The sequence below is a fragment of the Emys orbicularis genome, chromosome 4, assembly GCF_028017835.1.
Source record: "Emys orbicularis isolate rEmyOrb1 chromosome 4, rEmyOrb1.hap1, whole genome shotgun sequence".
NCBI lineage: Eukaryota > Metazoa > Chordata > Testudines > Emydidae > Emys > Emys orbicularis.
This window is the reverse complement of record NC_088686.1, coordinates 72,653,553-72,666,675: the sequence shown is the minus strand read 5'-3', so window position 1 is coordinate 72,666,675 and position 13,123 is coordinate 72,653,553. Positions and strand designations below refer to the sequence as shown.

The 13,123-nt window shown below is 40.7% G+C and overlaps 1 protein-coding gene across 1 annotated transcript in view; it reads left to right on the top strand.

Annotated features, from left to right (window-relative positions):
- Window positions 1-13,123, top strand: part of PALS1 (protein associated with LIN7 1, MAGUK p55 family member) — a 139,887-nt gene that overhangs the window by 82,096 nt on the left and 44,668 nt on the right. Inside the window, exon 3 of the mRNA XM_065402729.1 lies at window positions 7,020-7,228. Coding sequence (XP_065258801.1) covers window positions 7,020-7,228 — 209 coding nt within the window. The remainder of the gene's footprint in view (window positions 1-7,019; window positions 7,229-13,123) is intronic.

Here is a 13,123-nt window from a genome sequence, read left to right as displayed (position 1 = left end):
TGAAATTTTTCATGTTGGCTGCCTGCTTCAGGCAGATTTTTAAATTTCAGCCATTTCTGAGAACAGCTGTGGGGAAATAGGTTTTGCCCATGTTAAAAATACATTTGGCAACCTTTTCTTTGAAATCCTCTAAGATTTCTCTGCATTGGGGCAGGGTTTTGAAATTTGTCAGGTGGGGTGGCTGTTGTGTCTGGGTTTTTTAGCTGTTCCTGTGAAAATCTGCCCAAATTTGGCCAAGTTATAAGAAAAATCACAATTCATGCATGCTCAGTAGAGACTTGCTCAAGCTTAACAGATAAAATCTCTGATTCCATCATTGCTGAGCATGTTCCATTCCCTCCCAGTTCCTGTGTGTGACCAGACTCTGCATCTGCCATCCCTAAAGAGTGGCTAAGCATGTTCCAGCCCAGGGCTGTAGGGGCTCAGAAGGACTTTCTCCTGCCCTCAGTGAGGCCAAGCATTGGAACTGGGAGCAGGGAGTCTGTCTCTCCTGTGCTCTGAATGAATTCCTTCTTTCTCTCTCTTCTCCCACCCCAGCTAGCACAGCTGTATCCTGGAGGAGGAAGACCTCTGATTAGAATGTAGAGCAGACAAGAGCAGGACCAGCAGGAAAGGAAAGAAGTAGACTGCAACTGGAATCGGGGGGTTAGAGAAGGGCAGAGGAAGAAGAGATACAGTGACTGAGTTGCAAGAGAGACACTGGGACTGACTAGAAAGGAGATTGAGAGCTGGGTGGTGGTTGAGGGCAGGCTGCAACTCATTTGGCTAGGAGACTAGGACTGGGAGCTTGGGGGGACGGGGAAGCTCGGACAGATTGAGCAATAGGCTGGGAGCTGGTGAGAGAAATGGGAAGGGTCATACTGAGATTGGATGAAGAGCTGGGATAGAATTGGTATTTGGTGGGCAAAGAGACTGGGACAGGAACGTGTGAAGGACAGATTGTTAATGAGGAGCCCAGTGAGGGGAGAGGGACTGGGAACCAGCCAGTGGGGGGGGGGGGGAGAGATCAGATGAGGCTCAAGGAGGAGGAATTTGGGGGCAAGGAGACTGGGGGACAAGAAGTTGGAGTGGGAGGGAGGGGACTGGGTACATGGAGGGGAAGAGACTGTAAGCCAGGGGAATTTGGACTTTGACAGCTAGGCTGAAGGGGGAATAAACTGTCTGGCTGGGCTAGGGGTATTGGGACTATGATGAACCTGCAGAGGAGTGGCGATTAGGACTGGGACAAGGATCTGGGGTGGAAAAGAGAGAGGACTGGGACCAGTTAGAGGAAATGGGGAAGAGGGGTCAGAGCTTGAGGAAACAGGCAGAAGAGTTTGTGCCCACAAGAGCACACTTGCTTCCAGTGACTGGAATGGAACCCAAGCTTCCTAAGTCTCACTATTCTTCTGCTGTCATCAAATGTTTGTGAAATCCTCTGGTTAAGTGTGTCTCGTCTCATTCTAGCGCTTGTCCACTAGAGCAATGTTTCTCAACGACCAGTCCATGGACCAGCAAAGGCAGCAAGCCAGTCCCTGGTATCAAAAAGGTTGAGAAATACTGCACTAGAACACTAGGATACCATAGTGATAAGTGCTCTAGAAAAGCAGGTTTGAATTGTGTTCAGTAAATAAGGCCTAGGACCAGACATTGAAGAGGATAAAACAAAATATTGATTTGTGCTCAATTAATGAGCAATTATCTTGTGCACTGAAAGAGGTGGAGTCTTGTGGAAAAAAGTGTGATCGTATTATTAAAGACTATCAGAATGTGTACATACAAAGGGGCTGAATCAAGGTTGCATAGGCAACTGTTTCAGCCTGATTTTAAGGAATGACAACATGTTAGTAGTTGCATATGGTTAATACCCAGTTTAGGATGACATTGAGGTCACGGATCAAATCTGAGGTGCTACTGCAAAACTAAGAAAAACTGCATTTCAGATTAAATGGTGTAACCTTCAACTCTATAATAGTCCATGAGGAATCATATTCAACCACTAATACAGCTAGAATCTCCAAGTTGTAATATAATGGAGAAGACAAGAAAGTAACCAACAAAAAGGCTCTACAACAATTATACTGTCCTTTCCTAGGGCTTTGTTAACTTTTTCCCCACATTGTGGATTCATGTAAGAACTGACACTTTTGCTGAACTTCAAAATAAGACTGTCTCATTCTGAAAGCTGTCTCCCCTGTTTAGCTTAGTGGGTGAAAAAAAAGGTAGTTTAAGAATACTTTTTTTTTTTTTTTAAATCATCAGATATGATGGGGGAGTGTGGGAGTCCATTATGAGCAGTTCAGCTCTTTTGTTGAAAACATATTGAATGCCTGCCTTTCAGAGGCCATCATGCTAATTTTAATAATAAACAGCTTCAGTTGCCATGAGGTTCATAGTCAATGGTTTAAAAAAAAAATTAGATGTGTTTAAATACAGCAGCAGTTCTCAAACTTTAGCAACTTGAGGACCCACGTTTTTATTTAAATTTTTTGCGGACCCCCAAGTCCCTACCACCGCTCCACCCCTGCCCCTCCTCTTCCCTGCCTCTTCCCTCCCCCAAGCGTGCCCTGTCCCCACTCCTCCCCCTCCCTCCCAGTGCTTCCTCCATGCCGCTGAACAGCTGTTACCCGGCATGCAGAAGGCACTGGAGGGAGGGGAAGGAGTTGATCGGGGTCTGCAGACCCCAGTTTGAGAAACACTGAACTACAGTATTACTTCATGTCTGGTAATCTGCTAAAAATGCTACGTTAGCTGCTTGGCCTCTTCCTGTCTCAACCCTTGTTGTCCAGGAGTGGGTCACTGTCATGTAATTCTTACAGAAGTATTACCAAAATCCTTAAATGATTATTATGACTGATTTTAGTCAGGGTTAATATACAAGAAAATATTAAACTGTTATCACTCAGTGACTAAAAATCTACAGGAACAGTGGATCAGTATTTTATAGGCTTTTTAAAAACCCTAATGAAAAAGTGCTGGGCACAAATAGCAATGCTGGCCCAATTAATATAAACTGTCCTCATTTTCCATTGTTGAAAAGAATTCGTTTTATACTCTAATGCCTTTTAAGTGCCAGGTGACATACAGAGATTTAAGCAAGGGAATATATTTGGATTTTAACATATTCTGATTAGAAAGCGTACTGCAGAGGATTAATGAGAACTTGAGGTCCCAAAAGAATATGAAATAAATTAATCTATTGACATAAACAATTTGCATAGATTAGAAATACATGTCTCAGTTAATATTGTGGCTCCTATCCATATTGTATTTTTGAGGTATATGCAATATGTAACCTGTATTTAAAATAACAAATGACCGCTATTATTTCTTTTCCCTCCTTTTCTAATCTGCTAACATGTCAAACTGCAACAGGAATCCTCCCCTGCAGTTGCGTATTTCTTTTCTCCTGCCAGGCTTTTGATTAATACACACGTTACATAGTGCTCAGACATTTTCCCTGCCGTTTCTTAAACCAGCAGGAAAGGCTGCAACTTTTCTCATAAACGGGGAATAAAACAAGGAGTATTTGGGTGGAGAAATAGTCTTTGATATATAATGGACCTGCAGTATCAAAAAGAAGCCTCACTTTCTCTGTGAGTAGAGATGGTTTACCTTTCTTTAAGTAGTATTTCTTAACTTTTTTGTCTTAAGGAAAATATTTATAATTGAAAAATGTTCAAAGGTGGGAGTGGATATAATAGACTGATTTCTCATTGGCGAGAGGTGGGGAATGAACTGGAGCTTATTAGGTATACTGTACACAGATGTATCCCTTAATCTAGGATTCAGAAATATGAGTCTGGGAAAATATTAGTTTCCAATAAGCTCATTATAGATTTTTATGTATATGACTGAAATACTTATTAATTGGGTAACTTGGGATGTATAGGGATCTATCTTTTAAAAGTGCCTGCCCTGTGGGAATACCTAATTCCACTCCCATTCCTCCTTTATCTGCCCATGAAGTCTCTCCCCACCATTTCCTTGCTGTTCCATGTTACTTTTGTGTGTCCCACAGACAGTATAGAAGTCTGGCCTTTAACACATCTGCACGATCAGTGCAAAATAACTGCCGAAGGAGGAGAGTGTGATGGACACATGGGGTGCAAGACTTTGTAGGGGGCTAGGAAGAAAAAGGGGAGATGGAAACAGTCAATTGTTTCTGGAGTGGGTGGGGGAATGTAGAAGTAGCCAGGAAGTGGGCAGATGTGGGTACAGCTGTGGCCTGTATCGAGGGAGAATTTTGGGGTTTGTAAAGAGAAAAGGAACATTTAGAGAGAATAAATAGAAGTGGGAGGAAAAGTACATAATAGACAAGGAGAGTGATGGAACGAAATAAACTTGAAAGAGAAAGATATACCATGTTTAGGTTACATTTATTGTATTTGTCTGGATAGTGTCCCACTGGCAGAATGTGAGTCAGATTGCTGAATGTAATTAGGCGTGTAACAAGGCTAATGGGACAGGTATTTCTAAAAAATTGCGTCTTGCATCTGAAGAAGTGAGGTTCTTACCCACGAAAGCTTATGCTCCCAATACTTCTGTTAGTCTTAAAGGTGCCACAGGACCCTCTGTTGCTTTTTACAGATTCAGACTAACACGGCTACCCCTCTGATACTCTAAAAAATTGCATGCTATAGCACCTGAATTTTTCAGTTTTCTGTGAGAGTCCAAATTTTTTAGTTCTTCAGAACCAGTCACCATTTTGGTGATCTACATCCCACATTTTACAAGGGATTTGCCATTTGACTGTGCTCTGTTGGTGAATACTCTTGCCAGCTGATCTGGATGGAAAAGTAAAGAACAAACTTTAGGTACCACTGTGGGAATGGGGATCAGGAGCATGTTTTTTTACATAGCTGCATCTGTAGTTTTCTGCTGAGACTGATTATCTTAGGATACCTTATTCCAATATGCATTTGGCCTTGTGTATGAAATATCCAGTATTACTATAACCCACCTATACTCCATGGTCTCGCTCAGGGGGATGAGACTGGACAGCTGGTGCTGGACTCCAGTGCAGCTGCTGCAGCATGCCCCTTTCCCCATTTCCCTGATGGTAAAGGGGACACTAGGGTCATGAAAAGGGATAAAATGGTGATATTACAATCGGAGTCTTTGATCTGTGCTTTACAAAAAAGTGCCCCTTCCTCCAGGGATCTGCCTTTGCCTAATCCTAGACACTGCTCCTCAAGGCTCCTCAAGGTCCAAAGGTACAACAGCATGCCTCAGTTTCACAGGGAGGACAGTTGCCTACATCACCCCCAAAACACCTTCATCCAGGTCTACTGCCTCCATTCCATACTCAGTGTCACGCATCTCCTTCCTCAGTGGTCTGACTAAACAAAATAGACAATCACTGCAGCTCTACAAGACTTCAGAGGAGCGTTAGAAAAGCCACAAATTTAATTCCAACCCTTATGCAAGGCATTTCCCTGTTCTGTCTTCCTCTAATGCTAGAATAACTCACCCCTTCCACCCCAGAAATGTCTTGTTATCTTTCTCTGGTTCTGTGATGGATAAACACTCTAAGCAGCACACAATGCCAGATGCTTTCTATAGCCTACAAGAGGGACTTCAACCCAGAATCCTCATCAGAATTTATGATGAAAGGGGCCTTTAAAGCATTTAGAGAGAGCGGAAACTACCACTTTAGAAAGATGATTGAGCAAAGGGCACATCTTATGAGCAAAAATATAAATATGCATGCACACATTGATGCCCAAGACCCTACTTACCAGATTGGGATCTGCCCTTCAAAGACTTATCAGGAGCACCAAGAGTTGTAAAGTTAGAACACCCCTGGGGATGAAGAAATGCACGAGGCAGCTGATGACCAATGGAGAATAGTCAGAAATTCCCTGATCCTCGATCTCAAAAGAGGGAAGGCGTCTCCTACAGAGGCTTTTATAATCTGCCTTCATGTGGTTCAAATGCTATTCAGATCACCCTTAGTTTAACCTGTGTTCAATATAGAATACTGCATTATCACCTTCTTACTTATCCTTCTTCCAACTTCAGTCCTCAACTGCCTGCTAGAGAAAGTTGTTCTACTGGATTGGTTCCATTTTCTTTTGTAACACAGCTAATTAACTTTTTATAGTCACTTAAAATGAAAACATTAAGATTAGTTTTAAATACTGTATATTGAAATACCACACTATTGCAACAGTCCTAAAATTCTACTTTCTGCTAAGAAATCTAAGCCTTTTAAACTCTCCCCAAAAAGCAAATTTAGTAAAGTATAAAAATGCAATACTAAAAGTTATTAAACCCTATTAAAATATATGTTCCAAGTAGAATTCACAACCTAATAGGTAAAGCGATTTGTAGTCTGAATTTTCCTACTCTGACACACTAAAAACGTACAGAATTTGGTATGGTAAGAGGATTTTTTTGTGCTTTTTCCTCTTCCCCCTGTCCTCCAACCTTTAAGTTCAGAATTGCTCAATATAATTTTTAATTTAGCTCTTGTCAGAAATAAACTCTGTAAAGGGGAAATGGCACATATGTACCTAATACAAAAATAAAGCTTTTAATGCAAATATTGTGAATGTGTGAAGAAGATTGTATTTGAAATAGGGTTCTCTATTTATGAATATTCAATAAAGCATCTAGATTAGTTTAGCAAAGCTGCTAACTTTTTCATATTGTAAAATATTCCCTCTTTCACAATCTGTTATTAATGGATTTTGATTATCAAGCCCTTTTATAGCAACCCATTATTTTGGAGAAGCTAAAGAATGTGAGGAATGAATTGCTGCTGTGATCTGGAACTTATCTGCAAAGATTTTAATCAGCTTTTTTATTGCTCCTAATTACATTGATTTTTCCTTTTCTTTAGTTATGATCTGCTCTTCAGTGTGAGGTTTATTATTAGTGGACTAAATAATGAACAGTTGTGCATGCATCATTGCTCATTCAGTCAAGGTTGAACTGCTGTCTTTTGTACAAATCTTAGAAGTTTACAATGTGCATAATGTAATAATAAGCTTAACCTAACTCTCACATCTTTTTTTTTTTTTTCCCCTGCCCAGAAGTGGAAGAGCTGTTAGCTTCTCTTAAGCATATCCAACACACTTTGGTAGACCCCCAGAGCCAAGAGGATCTCTCTCTCATTTTACAACTTGTCCAAAATACTGATTTTCAGAATGCATTTAAGATACATAATGCTGTCACAGTGCACATGAACAAGGCCAGCCCTCCGTATCCTCTTATCTCCAATGCACAAGAGCTAGCACAAGAGGTATGTATAGTATACATCTCCATGATATATTTTATAACTTGTAATTTGTATCATTGGAAATATATTCGGTTTTATCTGTGTATATCAAGCGTGTCTGAGTTATTAATAATCAAAGTTGAAATAAAATGGATCTTAATATATGAATAGTCACTGATTACTGCATCCACTTTTTCCAGAATTAAGTATTACATCCAGGAATGAAATAACTTTAAACTTTGGGATAATAGCTCAGTTTTTCAGAGTAAGAAATTTAACAGCAAAAAAAGTACAGTACTTAAGTGCAAAATATTACACCATTTAAGTGCAATAAAAGGAAGGGTGCTACAGAAATAATGGGAACATTTTTCATAGCTCTTCATATCCAGTAGATATTGTTCACTTACAGTGGATTTGGCATTCTTCTGAGTTTTGAACAGTACTTCGAGGATACCCCTGAAAATGGATCAAAATGAAATCCCTGAAGAAAGTAAACGTAACCGTATTTAAAGTTCTTTAACTGTTCCAATCCTTAGGTCTTTGTATCTTGGGACTAAAGATTCTGTTGTGTGTATATAACTCAGTAAAAATAACAGGAGTACTTGTGGCACCTTAGAGACTAACAAATTTATTAGAGCATAAGCTTTCGTGGGCTACAACCCACTCAGTATTGCTTGGTCATCTGGATTGGTGATATTGTCTATGCCTACCTTAACTACTGATTTAAAAGTGTCACTTAAAATCAGGATGATTATTTTATCCTAATAGATCCCAGGTGACACAGGAGAAATGGAGTTCCAGAGTTCCTATGGCTATCAGTCACCAAATAGCTTTCATTTCAAGGCATGGTCAGAAAGAGAGGCTTCCTGAAAACTTGGTCGAAAGCTGCTTAGACTCCTAATTTAGTTTAAGAATGTAGGAGAGAGTTGAATTATCCCTATGCTAAAAGCCCAGTACATGAATTTAAAAGGGGTGATATGTATACTTGTTCCCCACTTCTTTAGATCCTGGGGCTGCCAAGGACCAGTTCAGCCCCCAGCACTGGGTAGAGCAGGTTGTTCCCCTCCCTCACCTTCTGATCCTGTAGTGACCTGGGAATACTCAGGACATAAAACTTTACTGGTCATATCCCTTCCCACCACTGGAACACCCCCCAGGTGTCCCAAAATAGTCCATGTGACAGAGTCTCTGCCAATTCTGCGACCTCCTGTTCTGGGCAAAGGGTATTTATCTGTAGACAAAGGAAATATTGTACAAAATAAGCAAGACTGAATTTATTGTGCTTTGAGAGAATAGAATATATTACATTCATTTGTTAGAAGTCCTTGCATTAATGAAATAATTTTGGCTGTCATTAAGGGGCCTCATTGAGAAGAAAGAAATGATTTTTGCTAGTAGGATTTGTTAAAGGTCAGAACCAAGAGACTGGAAAAATGCATACTGAGCCAATAAATGAATACTGCAATTGATTGCAACAAACTTCCAATTCAAATCACAGTAGAGTAATTTAAATTTTGAGAGCCATGTACCCCAGTCACCATTTTTACCGAGTCATACCATTTAGGAACAAGTGAGCACCTGATATTTCTTTGGGATTTTTAAAATGACTCTCAAACTGCACTTGAACAGCAGTCTAGTTTAATTTTTTGAGACCTTTTCTAGTCTAAGAAATCATAGAAACATAGAATTGTAGGACTGGAAGGGACCTTGAAAGGTCATCTAGTTCAGTCCCCTGCTAGCAGGATTTGTTAAAGGCCAGATAGACCCAGCAGACTGGAAAAATGCAGATTTTCATTAGTTTTTGTTTTGTTTCTTTTTTATTTTATCCCTGTTGATCCAATTAACTACAACTTTTGGGTGTGAATCTTTTCCTCTTGGCCACAGGTGAATTCTTGCATTTTTTTGAGAGTACAAGGAAGAATATAGGACAGTCATATTTTTTGTTCACAAATAATTTGAACACAAACTTTAAACCATTTTAGCCATAAAGATATGGCTAGTCTTTTAGGAGCTGCTTAGTCATTTTCTTTCTCTTCCCCACCCTTTGACTTAGCTTTACCGCATGGATGCTGGTTTGATCTCCTTCCTTTAATGTTGTTATCTTCACTACCTGATAATTGTGTACAGGCAGCTTTGGCATCCAGGTTCTCTCCTCCTCCTCCTCCCCCCCCCCCCCCCCCCCCCCCCAAGAGCCTGGCTTGTTGAGGGAAAGCTAAGTGTGCCTTATCCATAAGCACCACCAAATAGGCCTCAGCTTCATGAGCTGTGGGAGACAGTGCTAGAAGATGAGTGGAAAACACTTTTTCAGAAGAAAGTGGAGAAGGTGCCCGATTTTTGGGGACCTCTTCCAAATATTAATTGTGGGACAAATATGTCTGCAATTCCAACTAAGCAGCCACATAGGAGCCAGTATTTGTGATGATATGCAAGGACCTGTGGATGTGTCCATAGGAAAGAAACCCATCCTCAAATTGAGGTTCCTGTTCTTCCCTTCAAGGAATCCAAACTGTTTGGAGATATTCTTTATTCAGCCCTAATGCAGTTTCTGGGAAGAAAACCTCCTTTCCAACTCTTGTTTTACTGTCCTGCAAGCCAAAACCTTCTTCCACATCCTTAATGGGAGAGTCAGAGCCCTCTTAATGCAGGAAAACTTGTGTACACTCACCCTTCATAATGCCATTCTCCCACTTCCCTCCTTCCCTGTTTTAAATCCAACTTGAAACCTTTCAGGACCAGAACAAACTGGGCAGAGCCAGTTCTGATTCTTTTTAGAGTGGGAGAAGAACATAAATATGCAACTCCATTGTTCTGGAGGTCAGGTTTTTGTGTATCTATCAAAAGGAGGTTGCAATTTATAGAGTTCTGGCTGCACAACTTCGAATTGTAGCAGCTGTGTGTGAACGTGCGTTCTTTTTTTTATTAACACGCACAGGCAAGTAAAAAACAAAACTTATATTAATTCATTGTTAAAGTCACAAATTTGAAATAGAAAAACGTCAAGAAATTGCTCTGGCGCTCCTATTTTATCTGCCACATTGTACATATTTTGGATTACTCTTTAAGCAGTTGAATGTATACTTTAACATACAGCATAGGCAATGTGGGTGAACTAAAATTGCTGTAAGAACTTTGTTAGCGCTTCTTCACTCTTAATTTAAATTTGCAATCCTTAAAGAGTTGTAGTGGATTATTGGCTTTATCTTTTAGAACATTTTAGAATTTCTTTACATAATTGTACTATGCTAGTTTTAGCAGTTCAACTGGAGTGTTTGTGGGAGCATATATGTAACTCTGATAAGCGGGCAGCAAAAACTTATGATTTATCTATTTTTTTAGACACCTTAATTTAATTAAAAGGCTGAGTAAAGCATGCAGACTTAAGGAATTTATCTGGAGATTAACTCCCTAAAATAATTTGGTGCACTCTGACTCTTGAATAAAAATAGTGTTAAACATCAAATGTCATTACATTGATTTTAAAGTCAGTTAAACTTGACAACAATGGGGGCCAGGTTTAGGGGAACATGATCTAAATGTTGACGCTGTAACAGGACTTGATACAACATTCAATACAGTTTATAATTTTTGGCATAGAAGAGCACCTAAAAAAGCACATTAGCAAGAACTCTTTCTCTAAACCTGGACTAGTTAAATTTAATTTGATCCTGTTTATATAGGATGAATTCTAAATGCTTCAAAAATTGAAAAGTTTTAATTTTTTTTTTTTTGCAAGACCAAATATATGTAAACAATGAAATTAGACCAATATTTTTAATGGTCTTAACTGAACACTTACTACTTATGGATAGGGCTTCTTGTTTGTCATGGAGTTCACAGAAGTCACGGATTCCATGACTTTCTGCTACCTCTGTGACTTCTGCGGGGGCGAGTGTGGCTGACTCCAGGGCCGCCCAGGCATCTGGCTCTGGGACCACTTACTCAGGTGGTCCCGGGGAAAGCCACACTGGGTGCTGCTGGGGCGGCCCCCAGACTGCTGGCCCTGGGACCATCTGAGCAGTGGTCCCAGGGTGGCTGGTGTAACCGCTGACACTGGCCCCCTGGCAGTGGTTCCCGGGCGCCCAGAGTAGCCACTTCCACCGGTGGTGACGGTGCCCAGGCGAAAACCCCCTTAAGATTTAGTAAGGCATATTTATATTATGTCCTGGACAGGTCACGGGCCATGAATTTTTGTTTATTGCCCGTTACCTGTCCATGACTTTTACTAAAAATACCCATGACTAAATCATAGCCTTACTTATGTAATATGAAAATGCACATATCCTATTTTAAATAAGATTCCATTAATATGGAAGTTAAGATTAAAACTGAGTTGCTGGTTCTATTAGAAATAGGGCCCTACCAAATTCACAGTCCATTTTGGTCAATTTCACAATCATAGGATTTTAAAAATTGTGAAACTTCAGATTTAAATAGCTGAAATTATGAAATTTACAGTGTTGTAATTGTAGGGGTCCTGACCCAAAAAGGAGTTGTGGGGGAGTCACAAGGTTATTGTAGGTGGGGTTGCGGTACTGCTGTCCTTTTGCGCTGCTGCCTGTGGCGGTGCTGCTATCAGAGCTGGGTGGCCACAGAGTGGCAGCTGCTGGCCAGGAGCCCAGCTCTGAAGGCAGAACTGCCGCCAGCAGCAGCGCAGAAGTAAGGATGGCATGGTATGTTATTGCCACCTTTACTTGTGCATTGCTGTCTTCAGAACTGGGCCCTTGGTCAGCAGCCACCACTCTCTGGCCACCCAGCTCTGAAGGCAGCAGTGGAGAAGTAAGGGTGGCATGGTATGGTATTGCCACTCTTACTTCTCCACTGCTGATGGCGGGGCGATGCCTTCAGAGGTGGGCATCTAGCCAACAGCCATGGCTCTCCGGCTGCCCAGCTCTGAAGGCAGAGCAGAAGTAAGGGTGGCAATACTGCAACTCCTTAATATAATCTTGTGGACTCTCTCTCCCTCCCCCTCCCCCCCCGTAACTCCTTTTTGGGTCAGGACCCCCAATTTGAGAAACGTTGGTCTCCCCTGTAAAATTTGTATAGTATCGGATAAAAGCACACAAAAGACCAGATTTCACAGTCTGTTATAAACTGTTCTTCAGCGTTCGAAAGGTTGAGTCTCAAAATGTGGTATGTAATTTGGCATGCATGTTCATGGCTCTGCTGTAGCTATTTGAGCTAAAATTAGATATTTTGGTATTGTTTTACATTTTCAAATTAATACTTTATAAACAGAACTAAATCTTTTTGGTAGAATGAATATTTTTTAATATGGCAGACTTTTTGCAAAGCATTTATGGGGTAGAAGAATAATGTGACAGATGGTGTGGATTTATTAACTACAAAACTAAGCCACTGCAACAAAGAGGCATAGATGTATATAATTGTAGGTAGTTCTTTGTATTAGGTATTTTTTGGTTTTATATAAATTCCTTAGATTTAGAGCAGATGTCAGATCCAACTCTTACGATGGATTTGATGACAAAAAAACATGATTTCAAGAGGTGCACCTTTTGCCTCACCAAATCTCCAGCCTCTGACAAGCATTCAGAATGTTGTCTGCCACTGCTGAGAGACACTTGGCAAGGAATTGATCTGTGTGCTCGTCCTTCTCTAAAAGGGTTGACAGATGAGGCTGCCGAGTTTCTTAATGCAAAAAACTTGATCAGGCAAGGAAAAAGGGGGGACCTCAAACAAGTACTGGTTCTGTGAAGTTGTTTGGGTGCAAAAATCTGTTGAGTCAAAACAGATGGAGAGGGGTTGCTTTCTGGAGAATACATCCTATAAAGAGGCTTCCTCATGGCAACAGACTCTTGAAGATTCAAGATCCTCAGACAAAGCTGGCAGAAGTTCTTCTGTTTTCAGGCAGCTCTCAAGAAATCATATGGCACTGACAGGAAGGAGTCTCATAGTACCTCA